At 40.6% G+C, this 25,155-nt stretch overlaps 1 protein-coding gene across 2 annotated transcripts in view; it reads right to left on the reverse strand.

Moving 5' to 3' along the window:
• Positions 1-7,408: 7,408 nt before the first annotated feature.
• The window catches only part of si:ch211-250n8.1 (uncharacterized), a 32,272-nt gene continuing 14,525 nt past the window's right edge, over positions 7,409-25,155 (reverse strand). The window contains exons 10-16 of one of the 2 annotated variants that reach the window (XM_060940314.1): positions 16,842-17,047; positions 16,695-16,740; positions 14,391-14,456; positions 13,148-13,207; positions 12,966-13,048; positions 9,869-9,951; positions 7,409-8,301 (exon numbers count right to left, since the gene is read on the reverse strand). In XM_060940314.1, coding sequence (XP_060796297.1) covers positions 8,267-8,301; positions 9,869-9,951; positions 12,966-13,048; positions 13,148-13,207; positions 14,391-14,456; positions 16,695-16,740; positions 16,842-17,047 — 579 coding nt within the window. In that variant the 3' untranslated portion in view covers positions 7,409-8,266. Of the gene's footprint in view, positions 8,302-9,868; positions 9,952-12,965; positions 13,052-13,147; positions 13,208-14,390; positions 14,457-16,694; positions 16,741-16,841; positions 17,048-25,155 lie in introns of both variants that reach the window. The other variant, XM_060940313.1, reaches the window with a different exon arrangement.

A 25,155-nucleotide genomic window follows, 5' to 3' on the forward strand; every position in this document is an offset into this window, starting at 1 on the left:
AATTAAATCAAGAAATGTATTCCAAATTTTTATATAAATCTTGATTCATCCTTCACATAAAACGATACTGTTAAAAAATGTGCTTTTTTCTTTATTCTTTTTTTTTTTTTTACCTCTGCCAGCTTTGTTAGAGATGTTTTCACCTCCATTTGTTTGTTTGTTTTTTCCAACATACCTCAAAAAGTAGTGAATGGATTTTGATGAAATTTGGAGGAAAGCTGAGCCATGGGTCAAGGAACAATTGATTATATTTTGATGCAAAACCAGATATGTATATGGATCCAGGATTTTTTTTTTCCCCAATGTAACTCAAAACGTAATGAATGGATTTGGATGAAATTTGGTGGACAGCTTTAGTATTATCCTAGGTTCAAGTGATTTGATTTTGACGTTGATTATAAATGGCTTGACGGCGCTATGGACTCTACTCCAGCGAGTGCCCTTCTAGTTTATGTGTCCCCTTTTGAACTTGTTGTAAACTTGGAGTTTACTATTAGAAAAAGACTCAGTTGTTATACATATAAACAAGTCTTTATTCTTCAAGGATAACTTGATAGAAAATTAAACTAACCATATATTAGTTTACAGAAAGTAGTTTATTGTTAGTGATTTTTCTTCCTGTAAACAATATGGAAGCGCTTTCCTCAGCGCTTCTCCGACATGTTAAACTTCAATATGTCATCATACATTATGTTCTCTGTCTTTAAGAAATTTCCCCAACAGAGAATATATCAGTACATTCCTGAAACAAACTACTATAGATTTAAGGAAGAAAAAAAAAAAACAATAAGAAGAATATATCAATAAAAATGTTCAGCCCCACTGATGCCATGTGAATTTCCAGTATCCCATAAAATGTCAGGTTCTCAAACATTTCCAAGCCAAGCTATAAAATAAATTTGATATTCAGCCCCCCCCCGAAGGTGCATTTATTTTATGGACATAATCGAACTATTTAAATATTAGACTCTTTATTCAAATGTGTACAGAAATGTTCTGGCGATTTCCTGGGGCGCTGAACTGTCAATCAGCAAAACACATCAGGACCAAATTGAGATTAATTACAGGCCACAAGTGGATCTGGTTCATATAAAGTGCATCAGCTACAAACAAAATGCACAGTTTCTCTGATTTATGTCGAAATATTTTCTTTTGACTCACCCTCATACATTCCAACTATTGTGCTTATTTTATTTATTTTTTTAATGAAAAGTGTTAATTTTGAAGGATATCCATGTGTTTGAAATTTAAAGTGAGAAACAGTAAAACTGCCTTAATAATGTACAAAGTAAGGAATTATAAAGTACCAAGGAATATCCAAACAATGTTCTTGGATAGAGAGGGGGGCTATAATTTTAGGGGGAAATTGAAATTTAAAACTTGCAGTGCTAGGACAACGTTAAAAATGTTCAGTATCTCTATTTGTGGAATAAAGCTATGGAACAGTTTGAATGTGGAGCTCATGAAATGTACAACGATAAACCAGTTAAAAAAAAAAGGTATAAGGAACAGATCTTTATGAGGTATAGGGAGGAGGAATTACAATAACATTATACTGATAATATAAGTGTATATATGTGGGTATGGGTACGTATGGATATATATTTATATCATAATGAGTATTGTGTGTGTGTGCACGTGCGTGCGTGTGTGTGTGTGTGTGTGTATATATATATATATATATACACACACACACACACACACACACACACACACACACACACAACCCTGAAAATTGTAAATAAAAATGGAATGCAATGATGTGGAAGTTTCAAAATTCCATATTTTATTAAAGAGAAAAATGAGGTGATTTTAAATTTCATGACAACAACACATCTCAAGAAAGTTGGGACAAGGCCATGTTTCCCACTGTGAGACATCCCCTTTTCTCTTTACAACAGTCTGTAAACGTCTGGGGACTGAGGAGACAAGTTGCTCAAGTTTAGGGATAGGAATGTTAACCCATTCTTGTCTAATGTAGGATTCTAGTTGCTCAACTGTCTTAGGTCTTTTTTGTCGTATCTTCCGTTTTATGATGCGCCAAATGTTTTCTATGGGTGAAAGATCTGGACTGCAGGCTGGCCAGTTCAGTACCCGGACCCTTCTTCTACGCAGCCATGATGCTGTAATTGATGCAGTATGTGGTTTGGCATTGTCATGTTGGAAAATGCAAGGTCTTCCCTGAAAGAGACGTCGTCTGGATGGGAGCATATGTTGCTCTAGAACCTGGATATACCTTTCAGCGTTGATGGTGTCTTTCCAGATGTGTAAGCTGTCCATGCCACACGCACTAATGCAACCCCATACCATCAGAGATGCAGGCTTCTGAACTGAGCGCTGATAACAACTCGGGTTGTCCTTCTCCTCTTTAGTCCGAATGACACGGCGTCCCTGATTTCCATAAAGAACTTCAAATTTTGATTCGTCTGACCACAGAACAGTTTTCCACTTTGCCACAGTCCATTTTAAATGAGCCTTGGCCCAGAGAAGACGTCTGCGCTTCTGGATCATGTTTAGATACGGCTTCTTCTTTGAACTATAGAGTTTTAGCTGGCAACGGCGGATGGCACGGTGAATTGTGTTCACAGATAATGTTCTCTGGAAATATTCCTGAGCCCATTTTGTGATTTCCAATACAGAAGCATGCCTGTATGTGATGCAGTGCCGTCTAAGGGCCCGAAGATCACGGGCACCCAGTATGGTTTTCCGGCCTTGACCCTTACGCACAGAGATTCTTCCAGATTCTCTGAATCTTTTGATGATATTATGCACTGTAGATGATGATATGTTCAAACTCTTTGCAATTTTACACTGTCGAACTCCTTTCTGATATTGCTCCACTATTTGTCGGTGCAGAATTAGGGGGATTGGTGATCCTCTTCCCATCTTTACTTCTGAGAGCCGCTGCCACTCCAAGATGCTCTTTTTATACCCAGTCATGTTAATGACCTATTGCCAATTGAACTAATGAGTTGCAATTTGGTCCTCCAGCTGTTCCTTTTTTGTACCTTTAACTTTTCCAGCCTCTTATTGCCCCTGTCCCAACTTTTTTGAGATGTGTTGCTGTCATGAAATTTCAAATGAGCCAATATTTGGCATGAAATTTCAAAATGTCTCACTTTCGACATTTGATATGTTGTCTATGTTCTATTGTGAATACAATATCAGTTTTTGAGATTTGTAAATTATTGCATTCCATTTTTATTTACAATTTGTACTTTGTCCCAACTTGTTTGGAATCAGGGTAATTATATGATATTATGGGTGTCTGTGTACATATGGATATATGTATAGTTATATGTATGTGTGTATGTATGTACTGTATATATGTATTGTATGTGTGTATATATGTATAACATAAGTATCTGTATGTATGATTTGATTTGGTCGATATTATACTATGTTGATATGTTGGTATGTTTTCTTTTTTGTGTGTTGCTTTTGTTTTCTTTTATATTTTATTATGGCGGAAAGTGACGTCTGATTAGCAGTAGTACAGAGGATTAGGATTTGATAAGGTATTTACTTCTTCCTAATCCTTTCCAAACATTATTATGTTACTGCCTTGTGGCTACACTATTCTGTTTGTTCATGACGATGTTTTGATTATTGCATTTTTTTTTTCTTTACTGTTCAGAATAAAGCAATCAGTCAATTACCTCAGCATGAGAGTTGCTTCAGAACATGAACATTTTATCCACACTCAGGGTCAGCGTGTTTGGAGTACTCTAAAATTTTAAGCCATTCTCTGGATACATAAAATATAGTTTTGTTTTTAAAATGTGTATTTATTCGAACATTGTTCTGTGCAATCTGCATTTGTTCAAACAAACAAAAAGGAAAACGAAACCATGAAAACATACTTGTAGTGAACACACACACGTTAATATGTTATATGTAGTTTACCTGATCATAAATTTTTCCTTCCATATACATTTTTTTTTAACTTATCTTTACCCTCTCCTAGGTATGCACTCGAGAGAAGGGAAATGAAAGTCAGGAGGAGTGAGATGGAGTATATGTGCATGAATGAGGGTGAGGACAGTGGAATGGTACAGCTACAAGGACTAGAGGTGGTCAAAGCAGAGGAGTTCAAATATCTGGAGTCAGCTGTACAAAGTAATGGAGAGTGCGGAAGAGAAGTGAAGAAGAGAGTGCAGGTGGGGTGGAATGGAGGAGAGGAGGATGTCAGGAGTGATTTGGGACAGAAGGTTGCCAGCAAGAATGAAAGGTAAAGTGTACAGTAGTAAGATCAGCGATGTTGTACAGGTTGGAGACAGTGGCACCGACAAACAGGAGGCTGAACTGGAGGTAGCGGAGCTTTAGAGGCTGAGATTCTCATTGGGAGTGACAAAGTTGGACAGGACATGTAGGACAGCTTGGAGACAAAGTGAGATAAAAGAGACAAGATTGAGATGGTTTGGACATATACAGAGGAGAGATCCAGGGTATAATGGGATATGAATGCTGGAGATGGACTTGCCAGGTAGAAGGAAAAGCAGAAGAGCAAAGATGAGATTGATGGATGTGGTGAAGGAGGACATGAGGACAGTTGGTGCTACAGAAGAAAATACGGAGGACAGGAGGAGATGGAGGAACATTATCCTCACAGGAACAGCCGAAAGAAGAAGAAGAAGATCTTTACTCTCTCCTCCCAAATTCCTCTGAGGTTCCATGAAGGTTTCATTATAACAATAAGTATGGAATTTAAAAAATCTGGTCTATTCGGTCTTTTCATCCTTATTTTTCACTAAAATAATTTGATAATGAGCAACAAGCAACAAAGACTGCAACCGTTTTTAAATTAGAGTTACACACTAAGTTGCATTACCATTGAGTGAAGTAAAAAAAACAAACAAATAAACAAACAAAAAACCCTTGCGTTCTGGTTTCTATGAGGTAATACTATGAGTATTAAGGCCACTGTAGGTTATTAAAAAAAAAAAAGGATTATGTTGTGTGGATTATATTCTGAGAAAAAAACAACATTTCCGTGATTGAAAAAAATTATTTGAGATTATAAAGCCATAAATCTGTGAGAAAAAACTCAGAAATTCCGAGATTAAGAAGTCACAAATTTACAAGAAAAAACTCGTGCGTCCTGGCTGCAGTGCATTCTGGGAACTGTAGTAGAAAACCTCTTAGCACTTTCTCATCTCATCTCATTATCTGTAGCCGCTTTATCCTGTTCTACAGGGTCGCAGGCGAGCTGGATCCTATCCCAGCTGACTACGGGCGAAAGGCGGGGTACACCCTGGACAAGTCGCCAGGTCATCACAGGGCTGACACATAGACACAGACAACCATTCACACTCACATTCACACCTACGCTCAATTTAGAGTCACCAGTTAACCTAACCTGCATGTCTTTGGACTGTGGGGGAAACCGGAGCACCCGGAGGAAACCCACGCGGACACGGGGAGAACATGCAAACTCCGCACAGAAAGGCCCTCGCCGGCCACGGGGCTCGAACCCGGACCTTCTTGCTGTGAGGAGACAGCGCTAACCACTACACCACCATGCCGCCCTCTTAGCACTTTATTCTTTTATATTACAGTATGTGATCAAAGAGGAAGGACTGCATTTCCTATTACTCTCAGCTCAACTGTTTCAAAGTAACAGAGGTTTGGACAGATGAGAAGAATCCACACACTGAGAGTAACGGGAAACTGCTCCTGCATAATAATTATACATTTATAAACAGCCAAGAGGAAAAAAGGATGCAGATCAGCAAAGCTGGACAGTTTATACTTTCCTCCAGGAAGTGCAACAATCACATGCTTCCTGGCTGCAGTGCATTCTGGGAAACGTTGTGGAAAATCTCTGAGTGCTTTGTTCTTTTATATTACGGTATGTGATCGAGGAGGAAACACTGCATTTCTGATAACTCTGGGCTCAGCCGTGGCGTCTGTGGTGTGATGACATTGATCAAAACTTGGAAAGTGAAGCGATTTGGTTCCTTGACCAAAAAAAACCCAACACTATTTTTTTTTTGCAAATGTATAACTTTTTATAATCTCGGAGAATATCAGAATTTTCCTCATAAATTTCTGACTATTTTTTTTCCTCATAATCTTTCCTGCCTCCCTCAGCTCCATTTTTTAAGCCTACAATGGCCCTAATACACTGTGATAGGTCACTGACACAGGTCATCTTTAAAATATTTTTACAACACTACAAGTGTGAAGAAAAAAAAAATCAGTATACATTATGTTCATTACAGTAGCAATATAAACTATGGAAACAGACCCACCTTTATTAGGAACACCCGTACATCCACCTGCTGTCTGATGCAGGTCTCTAACCAGCCGATCCCTTGACAGCAGCACGATGCATCAAATCATGCAGATACAAATCGAGAGCTTCAGTTCATGTTCAAACACCAGAATGGGAAAAATTGTGCTCTCACAGTGAAGTGTGACTTTCTTTCACTGTAGCATGGGTGCTGGTTTGCTGATCTCCTGGGGTTTCACACACAACAGTCTCTAGAGTTTACACAGAATGGTGCAGAAAACGAAAAAACCAAGCACTGAGTGAAACAGCTTGTGGATGAGAGAGATCAGAGGAGAATGATCAGACTGGTCTGAGCTGACAGGAAGTCTGTAGTAACTCAAATGATCACTCTTTACAACCGTGGTGAGCAGAAAAGCATTTCAGAACACGCAACACATTGAACCTTGAGGGGGATGAGCTACAAGAGCAGAAGACCATGTCAGGGTCCACTCCTGTCATCCAAGAGCAAGAGCAGGGCACGGAAAAGACCAGGTGAGGGTTTTTTATTATTTTTTTATTAAATCCTCAACTGTCCAGTTTACATTTCTGCCACATGATTGGCTGATTAGATAACCGCATGCACGTCCAGGTGTACGTACAAGTGTTCCTCATAAAGTGGACGGTGAGTGTCGGTGAGGTTTCACATAACCACGAGTCTTCATTTTCACGTGGGTGTGCGGTAAGGAATATGACAGAGACGAGTTATCTTCTTGTTTCATATGTAGAAAGACATAATTTGTGCTAAAATTATAAATTCCACCACCAAAATAATAATGTGCTCAGTGATGATCAGGCAGTAAACGTCCATTAATCATAAAAAATCAAGTGACTCGTCAGGGTATATACATACAGTACCAGTCAAAAGTTTGTACACCTTCTAATTCAATGTTTATTCTCCATCTCATCTCATTATCTCTAGCCGCTTTATCCTGTTCTACAGGGTCGCAGGCGAGCTGGAGCCTATCCCAGCTGACTACGGGCGAAAGGCGGGGTACACCCTGGACAAGTCGCCAGGTCATCACAGGGCTGACACATAGACACAGACAACCATTCACACTCACATTCACACCTACGCTCAATTTAGAGTCACCAGTTAACCTAACCTGCATGTCTTTGGACTGTGGGGGAAACCGGAGCACCCGGAGGAAACCCACGCGGACACGGGGAGAACATGCAAACTCCGCACAGAAAGGCCCTCGCCGACCACGGGGCTCGAACCCGGACCTTCTTGCTGTGAGGCGACAGCGCTAACCACTACACCACCGTGCCGCCCCATGTTTATTCTTTATTTTTTAATTAAAAGACATTTCATGTCTTAAAGTAATGATGGATGTCGTTTCTCTTTACTTAGTCGAGCGGTTCATGACATAATACTGTATGAATTACTACAGTTGTGGTGTTGAATAGGGCTATTTATTGTATTTTTATTATTTACTGTTTGAGATCAAACGCATTAAGAAGGCAAGAATCTCGTTCACTAATTAACTTTTGACGAGACACAGCTGTTAATTGAAAAGCGTTCCAGGTGACTCCCTCATGAAGCTGGTTAAGATAATGACAGTAGTGTGCAAAGCGTCATCAAGGGAAACGCTGGATACGCTGAAGAATCTAAAATATCAAACATTTAGCTTTTTTAAACACTTTTTTGTTTACATCATAATTCCATTTATGTTCCAGACGTTATTTCATAGTTTTGATGTCTTCAGTGTTGTTCTACAATGTAGAAAATACAAAATAACCTATGAATGAGTAGGGGTGTACAAACTTTTGACTGGTACCGTATATTGAGAATAATCATCAGGTTTATCCAAGAAGCTGACAAAGAACATACAATTTAACATTGAGGAAATACGTTTAGTGTTCCAGCTTTAATATAAAATGGCCAAAAGCCCTGTAGATCAGTGTGCTGTACATGATTCAGCAAAGCAGTTCATACGGTTCCTCATGAAAACATGTAAAGCTCCCAGTGCTGTCAGTGCTTATGCAGTTTCCTCACACAAACCATTCAGTGCTTTTAAACCCTGCAGCTGTGGGAATAAAAAAGGTACAAGAGAGCTCAGGGAAGGAGGGCAAATAGATAAACAAGTTTATTCTCTCCATAGTCACTGGATATGAGCAATTGCGCACTCTGATTGGCTACTCTACTACTAGGATATCAGCTCATATACCGTGAAGAGAGAAAAATGGCGGAGCGTTTTGCTGAACCAATCGAGGACGAAATAAAAACTCTACTTAAAAACAACCCCAAAAATACAAAAAAAAAGCAACAAAATATGGAATAAAAGTATTTGAGGTTAAGAACATTTTTTTTTTCAAGAATTATTATCACGCTTTTCACAAATTGCTCCTGTCATTTCATTTGTTTGTTTACATTCTAAGCGGAAATTATTTTGTTGGACGTTTTGTGTAAAATTTTTATTTATCGAATTTGCAAAAAATAAAAATGCCCTGTTTCTCAAAATCCAGTGAATGTGGATAGAACAAAACACTTATTCCGCTCAATCTCATCATACATGGATTATAGACAACTCGATGCTACGCGCCTCGTCGCCTATCAGCTCACGTACGACTCGATATCGTGGAATAACTGTTAAAGATACGAATCCAATAATGCACATTCTGGATTAATTCCAACTATAGTCCATCAGCCAGGACATGCTTGGTGTCAATATATTGCTTCATTAGCTCTGCTTTGATGCTCTATGTTTAATGTGGCTAAATTTTTTAAGTAAAGAATAAAACATTCAGAGGCGTGCTGGTACTAGTGCATCTCAAAGAATTAGAATATCTTGCAAAAGTTCAATATTTTCCATAAGTTATTTAAGAAAGTGAAAATTTAACATGTACTAGACTCATTACATGCAGACTAAAATGTTTAATTTTTCTATTTTAATTGTGATAATTATGGCCTACAGTGCAAGAAGAAAATCTCAAAATATTAGAGTATTTCATTTTGAGTTTGAGTAAAACAGTATAAGGACAGTGTATCGACACCCTCCACAAGGAGGGTAAGCCACAGAAGGTCACTGCTGAAAAGGCTGGCTGGAAAAGGTGCACAAGCAACAGCAGTCTTGAGAGGACTGTCAAGAAAACTCGACTCAAGAACTTGGGAGAGCTTCACAAGGAGTGAACTGAGGCTGGTGTCAGTGCATCAAGAGCCACCACGTACAGACGTCTTCAGGAAAGGGGCTACAACTGTCACATTCCTAATATCAACGCACTCCTGAACCAGAGACCGGCTACAGATAATGGATGGATAGTTATTTAATGTTGTGGAATGTCCATGACGTTAGTTCCTGTTATGTTGCTGATGAATAAATATTTCTGCGTTGTCATAAATGAGCACTGTAGACTAAAGAAATGCAATCTGGACACCAAACACGACCTGACTATAATTTCCAGAAACACTGTTTCACAGTCCAGGTCCACAATAGTCCAAAAAGCAAATCTCAGATTCTTGTGTTTCTCTGCAGCCAAAAATGACATTTTGGGATGGAAATGAACTGCGAAGAATCTCAGAACTAAATTTCACCAATTTTATGAAATTGAAAGGTCGTCTAGCTTTAAAGGTATTAGAGAGATTTGTTTCCTCACCGATGCGGTGGACGATCTCCTCACACTCAGTGCTGGATGCCGCCTGCAGAACCACACAGCAGAAACCCGTATCTGGAGTATCTCTGAAACAGGAAATAAAATCATCTACACTCAGTGTTCATAGTGACTCAAGTTCAAATATTAACGGTTCTGCTTCTACTGAGGCATAACTGGAATGTGTCACTTTATTAGGAACACCCATACATCCACCTGCTGTTTTCTGCAGTTCTGTAATCAGCCGATCGCTCGACAGCAGCACGATGCATCAAATCCCACAGATACAAATCAAGAGCTTCAGTTAATGTTCACAATGTTCAAACATCAGAATGGGAAACATTGTGATCTCACAGTGTGACTTTCTTTCACTGTGGTATGGGTGCTGGTTTGAGCCAGATGGACTGGTTTGAGTATTTCAGAAACTGCTGATCTCCTGGGGTTTTCACACACAACAGTCTCTAGAACAGGCATCACCAAATGGCGGACCTCGGTCCGGATCCGGACCCAGTGATGGTTCTGTCGGGACCCGTGACCAATGGTAAATTCACGAGATTAAGTAATTTTCATGAAGCATTATTTTGGACGGTCGTGGCTATTGACAGCGGGCGCTGCTACTCCAGTTAATACGACAACAGCTTCACTCAGTTGAGCCAATAAAATCGTTAGTTTACCCAGCGCACCACAGCACAGCAACAAGCAGAGAGGAAGAGAGTTAAGTTCAGAGACAACCGACCGAGACAACATGGCTTGCTCCAAAAGGCGGTGGAAAGTAGACAAGGAAAATCGTTGTTTTAAAGATGAATGGACGGAGAAATATATGTTCATTCTTCCGGCGAGCAGCTCAAAAGCAGTGTGCCTCATATGCTCCGAAAACGTGGCATTAATTAAAAGCGGCAACGTGAAGCGCCACTACGAAACGAAGCACAGCTCTGTTGAGCAAAGTTATCCCCTGAAGTCCGAGCTGAGGGCTGCAAAATAACCCAACTGCAAGCACAGTATGACAGGTCTACCCGACTCATCACACATACACTTACAGACCAGCAACGTGCAAACGAATGTTCCTTAAAAGTAGCGTGGATTTTGGGGCAACATAAACACATTGGAGTGGTTTCCCTGGTCTAACCAAAGTAGCACTGCACACCTTGACTATGTTTGGATCGACTTACAGCTGTGAGTCAGCTTTTTCCACTATGAACATTGTCAAAACCAAGTACCGTTCTAGGCTCAACAATCAGTGCGTTTACATGCACATAAAGAAAATCGAATTTCTGCCGTTGCTCGACTGAAATCGAAGTTCTAAATGCCATGGAAACACCTTAGCTCGGCTGAAATTGAACCGAACTTGATTTCTCGTAATCGAGCTACGCGACCTAGATTATGCGATTGTAGCCGAGCTACTTAGTGCATGTAAACCCTATCGAGCTACGTAGTCCAGCTACTTACTTCAGCACTGCCCCTTCCGGAAGTGACGAGTGACGAGACCACAAGCGGGAAACACAACAGCCTCGGTCGAAAAAAAAAAAAAACGCCTCGGTCGGCATGACACTTCAGATCAACTTCAACTTAGTGCCCATTTTATTAGGAACACTTCTGTTCGTACATACAAACTACAAACACTCTTCTTGTGAACACGGAACTGATAACTTTGTTTATACTCTTGAACAATTTTGCCAGATACCCAAAATATGTTCAAAACCTGCCAAAATGCACTTAATACCTCCCAATTAGGCGGGGAACCGCCCAATCTGGCAACACTGCTCTTGAATAGCTCTTCTTCATGACGACAACCGGAAGTGTACCAACACGATGGGGCGTGTAGCGCCACCTGTGGCTCGGGTGCACAATGTACCTCACACAATAGCTCGATTTCCTTGTGTGCATGTAGGATTGGATTTCTCTGGCACCCCTGCTGGGACCCTTAGCTCGATTACCGACAGTAGCTCGATTTGGATGTGCATGTAAACACACTGACTGAACACCTACATATCTGCATGAGAATGGCACTAATGCCATTCCAACCAAGATTTAAATTACTGGCAGGTCAGCCACATGCCTGTTTTTCTCATTAAGAAAAGTAAAAGAAGAATTAAAAGAGAAAAGTTCAAAGAAAAATGTTCTGTTTGCATTTCCCCCCAAAAAAAGCCACTTGTTTTCTGAAGACGTGGACTTTTTTTTCTTGAAAAGTAGGCCCTCATTTTTTTAGGCTGGGACCTCCTTATTTTAAGAACAAAGAAGAGAAAATGTGAAGTCAATGCTCTGTTTGCACTTTTTAGTTAATGTTTTCTGAGTTGACTTTTTTACTTGAAGTGTAGGCCTTCAATTCTTCAGGTTGGGACCGCTTTAATTTAAGAGAAAAAGGAGTTATTCCACTCTGTTTGCACTTTTTTATTTATTTTATTCTGAGGTTTCTGTTTTCTTTAATCTGAAATAAAGGCCTTGAATTTATTTTCCTGGGACGACTTTTATTTATGGTAAAAGAGATAGTTGTGCACTCAGTTCATTTCCTGCATTGGAAATAAACAATAAATATCGTTGAAACCATATGAAAATGTGGACATAGGGGAAGGCTATAAGACACAAGCTGGACTTCGGTTCGGACCTTCTACTTGGACAAAATTTAATAACTGGACCTCAGTGACTTTTAATTGAATACCCCTGCTCTAGAGTTTACACAGAATGGTGCAGAAAACAAAAAAAAAAAACATCACGTGAGTGAGTGAGTGAGTGAGTGAGCGACAGTTCTGTGGGTGGATACAAACACCTTGTTGATAAGAGAGGGTCAGAGGAAAATGGACAGAATGGTCTGAGCTTTTTTGCCAGGAAGGATATAGTAACTCATATAATCAGTCTTTACAACTGTGGTGAGCAGAAAAGCATCTCAGCATGCAACAGCAGAACAGAAGAACACATTGGGTTCCACTCCTGCAGCCAAGAACAGGGATCTTAGAATCAGCAACATGTTCCTATTAAAGTGGCCACTGAGTGTACTTTCAAGCATGCATAAATAAATGATCCGTAATAAACAGCTGCTACATCCTGCTATCTAAACTTCCTTCCTGTCATGCATTAATAAAACCAGTAACACGATTCAGACTCCTACCCCACACAGAAAGCGAAGATGGTGAAATCCGGCTGGCCGAATCTCCCCACACACGAAATCTCAGGAAAGTGGTGCTGAAACAGCTGCTGTTTACAATAAAAAGACTCTCTGATTATTATCGTTGTGTTATCCTTATTAAAATGTACCTGTTTGTATTTCTCCATTAAACAACGGCTCCATACCTGTTTGTTGGATTTGTCAGTGCAGCTCAGGTGCGTCTCCTTGACGTCCAACAGCACATCCTGGAAAATCGGAGTGAAAAGCTGATTTAGTGTGCTGTGAGTGGCTGGTCATCAAGTCAATTTCATTTCATAACTCGGTGAAAACAGTCCGTGCATCATTCCTAACATATTCTGAATGATTCATGTTATCAAAAATGTTTTCACATGAGATCACTCTGGGCTTTCAAAATGCGTTTTGAGCAATCCAGCACGTTTTCTTGATTTATAGATAACATTAGGCAGTGTTGTTGTCGAGTCACTAAACCTCAAGTCCAAGTCATTAAAGAAAATTTTTGATTCGAATCCGAGTCGAGTCCGAGACTCCAACTGCACCATGTGATGGTGGCTGTTTTAGCACTATTAACATTAGCTTGTTCCTGAACATGGCGTATGAACAGGTGAATGTGCTTCTCTTTATCAGGGAGTGTGAAGTATTCTGTCAGAGATGGTTGGGAGACGGATGTAAGTGCAGAAGGTGTGTTTATTAATACAAGTGAAGACGGTAAACAATCCAGAACAGCAGGCAAAATCATAAAACACTGAAACAGGCGACAGGTCGAGCGAGACACAAACAGGCTATCGTAGACTCGGCAGCATCAAAGACGAGAAACAGGAAATCAGGGATCAGGAAACCAAACAAGGAAATAAGGCTCGATAATGTATCAGCAACGCAACTCAATACTTCGCAAAGTAAGTGTGTTTTCACAGTTTTTATATCAGCGCGCTGATTGCGCCTTAATCCTGTGCAGGTGCGAGTCGTTTACGGCGCGCGTGAGAGTCCACTTGGTGTGCGCGCTGTCCGGAGCGCGTCCGAGAGTCTATCTGATGCACGTGCCAAGGCGCGCAGGTGTGACACTCTTACACGGAATTAGTATAAAAATTAATGTAGATATAAATATCTTATGCCAAATTATTATGGCATGTTACAAAAAATAAAGAAAAAATCCAAGTCCTCGTCTCCAGTTTACGAGTCCGATTGCAGTTACCGCACGAGTCCGAGTCATCAGTGCTCAAGTCCAAGTCAAGTCACGAGTCATTAAAATTAGGGCACGAGTCAGAGTCCTGGACTCGAGTACTACAAGCCTGGCATTAGGTCATATTGTGTCAAGTCATCAGCCAACATTTGAGATTACAGTATGTATTGATTATGAAGGGAAAAAATAAGAAAACATGAGTCTTGTTTGCTGGTTGGGTATAACCGTACCTTCCTGCACTGCCTCTTTTGGAGCACAGCGGGTATGGCGTATTGCAGAACCTCCTTCCCTCCATACTGACATAGGCAGGAAAAAGAGGATTCATTTCACACTTTACAGATTATTCAGAGTCGAGCAGATGAGAGAGAATTTCAGAGAGACATTCAGGTATTCAGACGACAGACGTAACAACAGTCTTAACTACTATACTGATTATATCATACTTACTATACTTATCTACCGTATATGCTGTTCAGAAGTTATGTAAGAGTTACACACATGGGGTGGATTTTGCCCAAAACATATACAATACTGACCCTGTACTTAAGTCAAATTTTTCACGTTGTGTGATATCAGCTTGAGTGAGGTCTAGATGCTATTGTAATACTGTATATACAGCACTGTGCAAAAGTCTTGACACCCTATTATTTTCAGTGCAAACTTTGTTATAGATTTTTTATTTTATGATTTCTACAGGGCGGCACGGTGGTGTAGTGGTTAGCGCTGTCGCCTCACAGCAAGAAGGTCCGGGTTCGAGCCCCGTGGCCGGCGAGGGCCTTTCTGTGCGGAGTTTGCATGTTCTCCCCGTGTCCGCGTGGGTTTCCTCCGGGTGCTCCGGTTTCCCCCACAGTCCAAAGACATGCAGGTTAGGTTAACTGGTGACTCTAAATTGAGCGTAGGTGTGAATGTGAGTGTGAATGGTTGTGTGTGTCTATGTGTCAGCCCTGTGATGACCTGGCGACTTGTCCAGGGTGTGCCCCGCCTTTCACCCGTAGTCAGCTGGGATAGGCTCCAGTTTGCCTGCGACCCTGTAGAAGGATAAAGCGGCTAGAGATAATGTAATGTGTGTGATTTCTACATTATCGAATCAGTACAAAACATTTTAGATTTCCAAATGTTCATTTTCCAGCACGAAATTAAATGTTAGAGAAAAATGTTTGTACATCAGTAAATAAGGCAGCATATAAAACTATATAAGGAATATTTTTACTTCTCAGACAAAAAACATACAGTGTCTTGTAAAAGTATTCATCCCCCTTGGTGTTTGTCCTGTTTTGTTGCATTACACACTGGAATTAAAATGGATTTTTAGGGGGTGAGCACCATTTGATTTACACAACATGCCTACCACTTGAAAGGTAAAAATTGTTTGTGGTTTTTTTTTGCGAATTGTTTTTTATCCCCTTCTGACATAATGTGTACAATTGTACACATGAAGTTCCGTAGCATTTTTCCTTGTGTCATTTTTCCTTGTGTCCGAAGGGGTTATTGTGACACAAACAATAATTAAGATGAAAAAACAGAAATCTGGAGTGTGCATAGGTATTCACTAGTCTGGTTAACACCAGACCATATCACAAGTGAAATATGGTCTGGAATCCGCCTATTGAATTTCTCGTAGGGGAGGTGTGGTTTACGATTGTCAACGGTCGTTTATTGGGCGTTGCGAATGTCTATCATTTGGCGTATACGTAGCCCATGGCCAATCATAGCAGTTGTACCCGGTGACGTAGTTAGAGCGACGAAGAAGACGAAGAGGCGAAGAAGAGAAGGAAAGAGAAAGAGAAGATAACAACAAAAAAAACAAAAATAGGAAAACAATGGCACCGAACGATTACTGCCGTTTGTGCAAGACAAAGCTTGATCGAAAGTTTGGTTCGTATCGCTCGCCGCCATGTTAAATGTGATCCGTAAACAGTCCCAAATAAACTACAAGCTTCCGTTTGTCGAGTAGTACGCGTCACCGTCTTTCCACCCCTCCCCACTCTCTGATTGGCTCCCTAACTCAGGCGAGCCTTTAGACCATAGTTTCCATGCTGTCTTTTCAGATCGGAACGATTGTGCAAAGCAGCATGGGATTTCCCAGGCTAGGTATTCACTCCCTTTCATATGAAACATATAAAACATTTGAAACAGCATGTGGCAGACTCCCCAAACACATAGAAGAAGATTCTCTGGTCAAATGAGACTAAAACTGATCTTTTTGGCCATCATGGGAAATGCCATGTGTGGTGCAAACCCAACACCCTGAGAGCACCATCCCTACAGTGAAGCATGGTGGTGGCAGCATCATACTGTGGGGATGTTTTTCATCTGCAGGGACAGGAAAGCTGGTCAGGACTGAAGGAAAGATGGATGGCACTAAATACAGGGCAATTCTGGAGGAAAACCTGTTTAAATCGGCCAGAGGTTTGAGACTGGGATGATGTATTGATGGGATTGATGTAACTTATGATCAGGACACTCTATCCTGAGCAGAGATAGTAATTATGAATTTGCACTTCGTGAATTATGAGTGAACAGTTCAACAGTACCATTCCGATGTTTGTTTTTCCCAACAGCTGCACTGCATAGAGGATCCTGTTAACAGAATAACAGCAGAAGATTTTTATCCGCTCGTAAACGCTCATAAGTAATAAGTGTTCATTACAGGAGCATGCAGATGTACTGGAGTTTCTCACCGTCCCTCTTTGACACACGGGCTCTCTCTGTTCTGCTGCACTGAGAGTTTGGGAAGAGGCGATCCGAACTCCAGCAAGGGATTCTCCTGTTTCAGCTGGCGTAAAAGTGGCACCAGGGGGCGATACACAGCGCCGTTCTCGCCTCTCCAGCGTAACAGACGCAGGGACAGAGGCTGTCCTTTTAATCTGGACAGCACCACACCTGCCTTTACACAACACACAATCACAAAGGTGGGTTGAATCTAAATAACACCTGCATCATTACATGTTACACAGTTACACACCGAACTACACGACATACTTTTTTTTTATTCTCCACATGACACATAAGTGCATGTGACTTTTAATAAACTTACCATGCATACTTATTTACGGCAAATTAAAATGGAAATAATATTCATTCATTCACATGGTGCAAACTGGGGGAGTGAAGTCTTTTATTTTCACATTATAAAAAACTACAAGTTCAGATTTTCCTCTAACATTTACAAAAATGTATTGAAAGAAGAAAATAAGAGGGGGGAAAGCAACTGATACGAGAAATAGATTTTAATATCCAACCTATATTTAAAAGTACTAATACAGGACACTCCTCCTGAAAGTGATTAATGACGGTAATATAGTGCCTTGCAAAAGTATTCATACCCCTTGAACTCTTTTCACATTTTTCCACCTTACAGCCACGAACGTAAAAGTTTTTTATTGAGATTTTATGTGATAGACCAACACAGAGTAGCACAGAATTGTGAAGTGAAACGAAAATGATAAATGGTCTTCAAAATTTTAAACAAATAAAAATCTGAAAAATGTGGTGTGCATTAGTATTCAGCCCCCCTGTACTCTGATACCTCTAAATACAATCCAGTGCAATCAATTGCCTTCAGAAGTCGTCTAATTAGTTAATAGAGTCCTACTGTGTGTAATTTACTCCCAGCATAAATACACTTGTTCTGTGAAGGCCTCAGTGGTTTGTTAGACAACACTGAAGAACAAACAGCATCATGAAGACCAAAGAACTCACCAGACAGGTCAGGGATAAAGTTCTGGAGAAGTTTAAAGCAGGGTTAGGTTATAAAAAAATATATATCCCAAGCTCTGAACATCTCAAGAAGCACTGTTCAATCCATCATTCAAAAATGGAAAAAGTATGGCACAACTGCAAACCTACCAAGACATGGCCGTCCACCTAAACTGACAGAGCGAGCAAGGAGAGCACTGGTCAGAGAAGCAGCCAAGAGGCCCATGATCACTCTGGAGGAGCTGCAGAAATCCACAGCTCAGGTGGGAGAATCTGTGCACAGGACAACTAGAAGTCATACACTCCACAAATCTGGCCTTTTTGGAAGAGTGGCAAAAAGAAAGCCATTGTTGAAAGACAGGCATAAGAAGTCCCGTTTGCAGTTTGCCAGAAGCCAATGACCCTAAACATACAGCCAGAGCTACAATGGAATGGTTTAGATCAAAGAATATTCATGTGTTCGAATGGTCCAGTCAAAGTCCAGACCTAAATCCCATTGAGCATCTGTGGCAAGACTTGAAAATTGCTGTTCACAGACGCTCTCCATCCAATCTGGCTGAGCTTGAGCTATTTTGCAAAGAAGAATGGGCAAAAATTTCAGTGTCTAGATGTGCAAAGCTGGCGGCACGGTGGTGTAGTGGTTAGCGCTGTCGCCTCACAGCAAGAAGGTCCTGGGTTCGAGCCCCAGGGCTGGCGAGGGCCTTTCTGTGTGGAGTTTGCATGTTCTCCCTGTGGGTTTCCTCCGGGTGCTCCGGTTTCCCCCACAGTCCAAAGACATGCAGGTTAGGTTAACTGGTGACTCTAAATTGAGCGTAGGTGTGAATGTGAGTGTGAATGGTTGTCTGTGTCTATGTGTCAGCCCTGTGATGACCTGGCGACTTGTCCAGGGTGTACCCCGCCTTTCGCCCGTAGTCAGCTGGGATAGGCTCCAGCTTGCCTGTGACCCTGTAGAAGGATAAAGTGGCTAGAGATAATGAGAGACAGAGAGATGTGCAAAGCTGGTAGAGACATACCACAAAAGACTTGCAGCTGTAATTGCAGCAAAAGGTGGCTCTACAAAGTATTGACGTAGGGGGGCTGAATACTAATGCACATCACATTTTTCAGATTTTTATTTGTCTAAAATTTTGAAGACCATTTATCATTTTCCTTTCACTTCACAATTCTGTGCTACTCTGTGTTGGTCTATCACATAAAATCTCAATAAAAAACTTTTACGTTCGTGGCTGTAAGGTGGAAAAATGTGAAAAAGTTCAAGGGGTATGAATACTTTTTCAAGGCACTGTTCCTTTCTTGTCATTTCTCAGCCCTTGCATACATTAAAATGAAATGCCGTTTCTCTCAGACCACACAGTGCAGAAGAGGAAGAATAATATCCAGAATAGAGAAAGTCGAAGAAAAAAAAATCGCATTACAGTTTAAAAAAGTTATATTATACTGTATATATTATTGAGAGAGAGAGAGAGAGAGAAAAAGAGAGAGAGAGAGAGAGAGAGAGAGAGAGAGAGAGAGAAAGGATATTACATGGTGGCATGAAGTTATGAAGTTTATCTTCGAGTGGCGAATGTATATCTCACGAGTGAACAAAGCGAATGAGTGAAATATTTTTCAACATGAGAAGGTAAATTTCATATCTTTGCAACACTGTGTGATGTTCTTTTTATTATATAGACACACCTACAAAAAATATGCAAGTTAATCAGAACAATTAATCGATTTCTTCATGTGTGAGGATATTGGAAATTATTTTCTCCGCATTCACTGGATATGAGCAATCGTGTGCTCTGATTGGCTACTCTACTACTAGCCCATCAGCTCATATACTGTGAGTAGCAAAAAACAAAATGTCAGAGAGACTGTTGCTGAACCAACAGAGGACAAAATAAAAACTCTACTCCAAAGCAAAACTCCAAAAAATACAAAATAAAAGCAACAAAATATGGAACAAAAGTATTTGATGGTAAGAATGTAGGTTTTTTTTAATTTTTCAAGAATTATTATTATTATTGCATTTTTAACAAATTGCTCCTGTCATTTTGCCAGATTGTTTACATTCTAAGCGGAAATGATTTTGTCAGATGTTTTGTATAAAGTTTTTATTTATCGAATTTGCAAAAAATAAAAATGCTCCGTTTCTCAAAATCCAGTGAATGTGGATAGAATAAAACAGTTATTCTACTCAATCTTGTCGTACATGGATTATAGACAACTCCGTGCTACGCACCTCGTCAGCTATCAGCTCATGTACGACTCGATTTCATGGAATAACTGTTAAATGTGTTACTCAATGTTCCAGATGGAGCTCGTATGAAAAATACGAATGGTGTATTTCCCAGTAAAACACTCGTGTCTATATAATAAATATATTATACGGACACAAGTATCTCATCTCATCTCATTATCTGTAGCCGCTTTATCCTTCTACAGGGTCGCAGGCAAGCTGGAGTCTATCCCAGCTGACTACGGGCGAAAGGCGGGGTTCACCCTGGACAAGTCGCCAGGTCATCACAGGGCTGACACATAGACACAGACAACCATTCACACTCACATTCACACCTACGCTCAATTTAGAGTCACCAGTTAACCTAACCTGCATGTCTTTGGACTGTGGGGGAAACCGGAGCACCTGGAGGAAACCCACGCGGACACGGGGAGAACATGCAAACTCCACACAGAAAGGCCCTCGCCGACCACGGGGCTCGAACCCAGACCTTCTTGCTGTGAGGCAACAGTGCTAACCACTACACCACCGTGCCGCCACGGACACAAGTATTTTACTGAGAAATACACCATGTGTATTTTTCATCCGAGCTCCATCCGAGACATGGAGAACCAAAACCATGGCATAAATCTCTGTCTGTCACTCGTGAGGAAATCGATGAATGGTTTTGATAAATTTGGGTACTTTTTATTTGTGAACATGACTATATAATGAAAAGAAAATCACATGTTGGCTTGAAGATATGAAGTTTATCTTCTCATATTGAAAATATTTTCACTCGTTCACTTTGCTCACTCGTGAATATGTTCAACATTCGGAGATAAACTTTGTACAGTGGTGCTTGAAAGTTTGTGAACCCTTTAGAATTTTCTATATTTCTGCATAAATATGACCTAAAGCATCATCAGATTTTCACACAAGTCCTAAAAGTAGATAAAGAGAACCCAGTTAAACAAATGAGACAAAAATATTATACTTGGTCATTTATTTATTGAGGAAAATGATCCAATATCACATATCTGTGAGTGGCAAAAGTATGTGAACCTTTGCTTTCAGTATCTGGTGTGACCCCCTTGTGCAGCAATAACTGCAACTAAACGTTTGCGGTAACTGTTGATCAGTCCTGCACACCGGCTTGGAGGAATTTTAGCCCGTTCCTCCGTACAGAACAGCTTCAACTCTGGGATGTTGGTGGGTTTCCTCACATGAACTGCTCGCTTCAGGTCTTTCCACAACATTTCCATTGGATTAAGGTCAGGACTTTGACTTGGCCATTCCAAAACATTAACTTTATTCTTCTTTAACCATTCTTTGGTAGAACGACTTGTGTGCTTAGGGTCGTTGTCTTGCTGCATGACCCACCTTCTCTTGAAATTCAGTTCATGGACAGATGTCCTGACATTTTCCTTTAGAATTTGCTGGTATAATTCAGAATTCATTGTTCCATCAATGATGGCAAGCCATCCTGGCCCAGATGCAGCAAAACAGGCCCAAACCATGATACTACCACCACCATGTTTCACAGATACTGTAGGATAAGGTTCTTATGCTGGAATGCAGTGTTTTCCTTTCTCCAAACATAACGCTTCTCATTTAAACCAAAAAATTCTATTTTGGTCTCATCCATCCACAAAACATTTTTCCAACAGCCTTCTGGCTTGTCCACATGATCTTTAGCAAACTGCAGACAAGCAGCAATGTTCTTTTTGGAGAGCAGTGGCTTTCTCCTTGCAACTCTGCCATGCACATCATTGTTGTTCAGTGTTCTCCTGATGGTGGATTCATGAACATTAACATTAGCCAATGTGAGAGAGGCCTTCAGTTGCTTAGAAGTTACCCTGGGGTTCTTTGTGACCTCACCGACTATTACACACCTTGCTCTTGGAGTGATCTTTGTTGGTCGACCACTCCTGCGGAGGGTAACAATGGTCTTGAATTTCCTCCATTTGTACACAATCTGTCTGACTGTGGATTGGTGGAGTCCAAACTCTTTAGAGATGGTTTTGTAACCTTTTCCAGCCTGATGAGCATCAACAACGCTTTTTCTGAGGTCCTCAGAAATCTCCTTTGTTCGTGCCATGATATACTTCCACAAACATGTGTTGTGATGCTCAGACTTTGATAGATCCCTGTTCTTTAAATAAAACAGGGTGCCCACTCACACCTGATTGTCATCCCATTGATTGAAAACACCTGACTCTAATTTCACCTTCAAATTAACTGCTAATCCTAGAGGTTCACATACTTTTGCCACTCACAGATATGTAATATTGGATCATTTTCCTCAATAAATAAATGACCAAGTATAATATTTTTTTCTCATTTGTTTAACTGGGTTCTCTTTATCTACTTTTAGGACTTGTGTGAAAATCTGATGATGTTTTAGGTCATATTTATGCAAAAATATAGAAAATTCTAAAGGGTTCACAAACTTTCAAGCACCACTGTATCTTCACACCAGTGTGTAATATCCTCTCTCTCACACACACACACACACACACACACACACACACACACACATACATACACACACACACACAACTATACAATAGAAATGTCAAGTTATAATATATTAAACTGAATCTCAAAAAGGCACTGTGGTTTTGGTTCTAGAAGAATCAGATGCAGGTCACATTGCCATCTAAGATCATATCATAGATTAATACCACAGTGCTGTTGAATTGTCAATACAGGTAGTCGTCGACTTACGACTGCGTTTGGTTACGACTGACCGGTCGTAAACCGATCTGGTCATAAGTCGGCCTGTGTTAAATGAACGTAAGTATATTGTGATGTGTAATGATATTGTAATCATCTTAAAGTCTTATTTTATCAACATTTTCTTATTTCATTACCTTGGCTCATTATTTGGTTTAAGTCAAACACTGCATGCTACACTGCGTACAGTACAATTCGTTTAATATGTGCAAAACAAAAAATACGAAATACAGGTGTGAAAAATAGAAAACATTTTAGTTTGAAACATACAAAAATACAAATGCAAAACATAGCAAAATACAAAATTTAGTGACTGCTGGCATCACTGGTGCTTGGCTGTGGGTCATCTACGTTACTGTTTCCCAAAGACTGGGTCGCGACCCTCATGTGGGTCGCGAAAGACTTTTTGTGGGTCGTCTCGCATGTTTCCTTATAGTGGTCATCCAGCTGTCTGCATATGACCTCAAAATAGCTGCCAGTTTAAAAGCTACACCTCTGCCTGTGATGTTTCTGTACAGTTAAAAAAATAGCGTAGGCTATTAAAATTACAGACTGTGTATTAAATAGGTACAGTATTCTTTGTCTTGTCTTTCTCCACAAAAGCGCTAAAAGCCACTGTTCTAAAACTGATTAAACACAAGCACTTGAAAACGTTCTAATCCAATTAACACCAATACTGTAGCAAGAAGCACGCAACAAGTTCTAATCTAATTAAAACTTTCAACGATGTTGCAAAAGACAAGGCCGATTGTGGAACCTACAGTATAGGTGGTGATTGCTTTCCCGCAGTCTCACTTTAGCAGAGCAGAGACCTTCTCTGCGTTGTTTGAGCTGTTTCTGTCGGCATGTGAACATGCATCATTGAGGATTCTGGATTTTTATTTATACACATTGCTAAAAGCAAGGTAGCAAGGTTGGGCGGGGGGTGGGCGATCCAGCCCAATTTTCACAAATCCGTTTTTTTTTTACTTGGCCCTCCGCTCAGTTCTGACTGCATCGTGGACTGAGCACTTTCGAATTCGACTATTTCGCTTGCTCCCGCAAACTGACGGTTCATTGTATGCAGAATAGCCTATGGATTCACAATTTTATCGAGCTGTGGCTGCATAGCTGGGCCCGGTATGTTGTATTGAAATCGATGGAATCGAATATTGGCAGAGCAGTGCTCAGCGCTTTGCTGGAGCCGATGTGCGGAGGACATTCGGAAACAATTCGGATAAAATCTGGCAACCCTATGTATACAGTTCTGTCACGTGAGAGCGCTAGTACGAATCACGAATTTGTGTATGAGTGTTCTTGCAATTAGTTTTAAAATTGCCTAAAGTTGAGAATGCTTGCTTGGCTGTCAAAAAACAAGGGGAATGTTGATGAAACATCAAAGGTCAGTGCAGCTCAAGGTGAGGGAAATCAGGGGGCAATCGATGAAGCTAATACCAATGCTAGTATTGAAAATGCAGAAAAAGAGGCTAGCAGTGTTAACGCTGTGCAAGGATTGGAGCCCCCAGCAAAAAAGAAAAAATCAGCAGCAAGGCCTTACAAGGACTATTTTTGAATTATGGTTTTGTCAATTGTGCTGCTCCTAGCCACGATGCAAGGCCAATGTGTGTTATCTGCAGCGAAAAACTGGCCAACGAAAGTCTTAAACCAACTAAACTTAAGAGGCATCTTGAAACGCTGCACCCAGATTTGGTGGACAAGCTCTTAGGTTTTTTTCAAAGAAAGGCACAGGAGATGAAAGCATCAGCCGACATTCTACAAAAAAATGTCACGTTGAACGAAAAAGTCCAACTCGCCTCTTACAAAGTTGCTCACCATGTGGCCATAGAGAAACAACCACACACCATAGCGGAGAAGTTAATTTTGCCTGCCGCAATTGACATGGTCAGCGCTGTTTTAGACGAGAAGTCGTCTGAAAAATGAAAAAGCATTCCCTTGAGCAACAACACTGTATCACAAAGAATACATGACATTGCAGACAACTTGGAAGAGCAGCTTGTTACCCGACTAAAAAAAGCAGGATGTTTTTCAATACAACTGGATGAGAGCACAGACGTTGCAACTGCGCCACTTTGCTGGTGTATGTTAGATATGCATGGGAAAATGAATTTTTGGAGGACTTGTTGTGTTGCTTGAATATCCCAGCGGGAACCACAGGAGAAGATATATTCCGTGTCTTGAACGACTACATGGTAAAGTGTGGACTTGAGTGGGGTAACTGTGCAGGTGTAACTAGCGATGGGGCAGCAAATATGACGGGCAGGAAAAGCAGAGTTGTGGCACGAATAAAGGAGGCAGCGGGGAAGGAAATTACATGGAACCATTGTTTCATACATTGCCAGGCACTGGCATGCAAGGGT

The sequence above is a fragment of the Neoarius graeffei genome, chromosome 14 (genome assembly GCF_027579695.1).
Source record: "Neoarius graeffei isolate fNeoGra1 chromosome 14, fNeoGra1.pri, whole genome shotgun sequence".
In the NCBI taxonomy this organism is placed as follows: domain Eukaryota; kingdom Metazoa; phylum Chordata; class Actinopteri; order Siluriformes; family Ariidae; genus Neoarius; species Neoarius graeffei.